General features: G+C 69.1%; 1 protein-coding gene across 1 annotated transcript in view; it reads right to left on the bottom strand.

Moving 5' to 3' along the window:
* Window positions 1–4: 4 nt before the first annotated feature.
* The window catches only part of LOC113980129 (collagen alpha-1(II) chain-like), a gene marked incomplete at both ends in the record, with an annotated part of 1,829 nt that continues 628 nt past the window's right edge, over window positions 5–1,205 (bottom strand). The window contains 7 exons of the mRNA XM_027707369.1: window positions 5–55; window positions 164–217; window positions 305–358; window positions 482–526; window positions 743–820; window positions 908–1,009; window positions 1,143–1,196. Coding sequence (XP_027563170.1) covers window positions 5–55; window positions 164–217; window positions 305–358; window positions 482–526; window positions 743–820; window positions 908–1,009; window positions 1,143–1,196 — 438 coding nt within the window. The remainder of the gene's footprint in view (window positions 56–163; window positions 218–304; window positions 359–481; window positions 527–742; window positions 821–907; window positions 1,010–1,142; window positions 1,197–1,205) is intronic.

The raw sequence follows: 1,205 nt of genomic DNA, 5'->3' as shown, positions 1-1,205 counted from the left end.
CCTGGGGGCCGGGGGGGCCACGCTCGCCAGATTTGCCGGGTTTGCCAGTCTCACCCTGCAGGGAAACGAGATTTTAGGGGAATAAAACCCACCTTTTATGGCCACTGCTGCAACGAGTTGCCCGTTCTCAGCCGGGGTTTGCCGGGGGCAGCAAAGGACTCACGTCATCTCCGGGTTTTCCAGGAGGTCCTGGTGGTCCCCGGGGACCCATGGGACCCTAAAGGGGACAGAGAGGCAGTGGGTGAGTGGCAGTTGGGGGGTGGCAGGTCCCTGAGCTGGGGGGGGGGGTGATGGGGGCACTCACAGCAGCGCCGGGCTCGCCGGGTTCACCGGGGTTGCCTTGAAATCCTTGGGGACCCTGGAAGAGACGGTGGCATCAGCGGGGGGGAGGGGAGGGAAGAGATGGTGGGAAGGGGTGGGTGGGGCGGGGTGCCCACCCAGAGACCCCAAAACCCGATGGGGAGGGGGTTTCTCTACTTACAGGAGAGCCGGAGGGTCCGGGGGGGCCACGGGGTCCCATAGGGCCCTGGGGGGGTGGGGGGAGAAAAAGCAGTGTCACAGAGGGGGGGTCACCCTCCATCACCTGCCACAGCGGGGTGATCCCCCAAACTGGGGGTGATCCCCCAAACTGGGGGTGGCCCCCCGAACTGGGGGTGGTCCTCACCATCGGTGATGCGGGTCCACCTGTGTGGGGGGTGCAGGGGGGTTTTGGGGGGTCCTGTGGCCCCGGGGGGGGTCTTACCATGGGTCCCTGCATGACGCCCAGCTGAGCCCCTCCTGCCTTCTCGTCGAAGCCCCCCGCCATCTGCGCCGCGAAGTTCTGCGGGAGGGGAGGAGGGGGGGGCTGAGCGCGCCGGGACCCCCAAAATCCCCTCCTCCCACCCCAAAAACCCCCTTCCATACTCACCCCACCGAGCCCAGCGGGGCCTGGAGGGCCGGGAGGGCCGGCGGGGCCGGGGTTGCCGGGGGTGCCGGGCTCTCCATCCCTGCCCCGGGGACCGGGAGGACCCTGGGGGGGACAAAAAAGGGGTGTGGGGGGGTGTCATCCATGCGGTGAGTGGGACAGTGGGACAGTTCTCTGCAGCCCCCCATCGCTGCCGGGTGGGGTGGGGGCGCTGCTGGGGGTGGGGGGACACTCTCACCTTCTCCCCCTTCTCGCCGCGCTCCCCTCGTAGTCCCTGCTCGCCTGCCGGGCCCTGGGGGGG

This window comes from Neopelma chrysocephalum, unplaced genomic scaffold (assembly GCF_003984885.1).
Source record: "Neopelma chrysocephalum unplaced genomic scaffold, ASM398488v2 Primary Assembly neopelma1_92582, whole genome shotgun sequence".
Lineage (NCBI taxonomy): Eukaryota > Metazoa > Chordata > Aves > Passeriformes > Pipridae > Neopelma > Neopelma chrysocephalum.
This window is presented reverse-complemented; position numbering and strand designations above follow the sequence as displayed.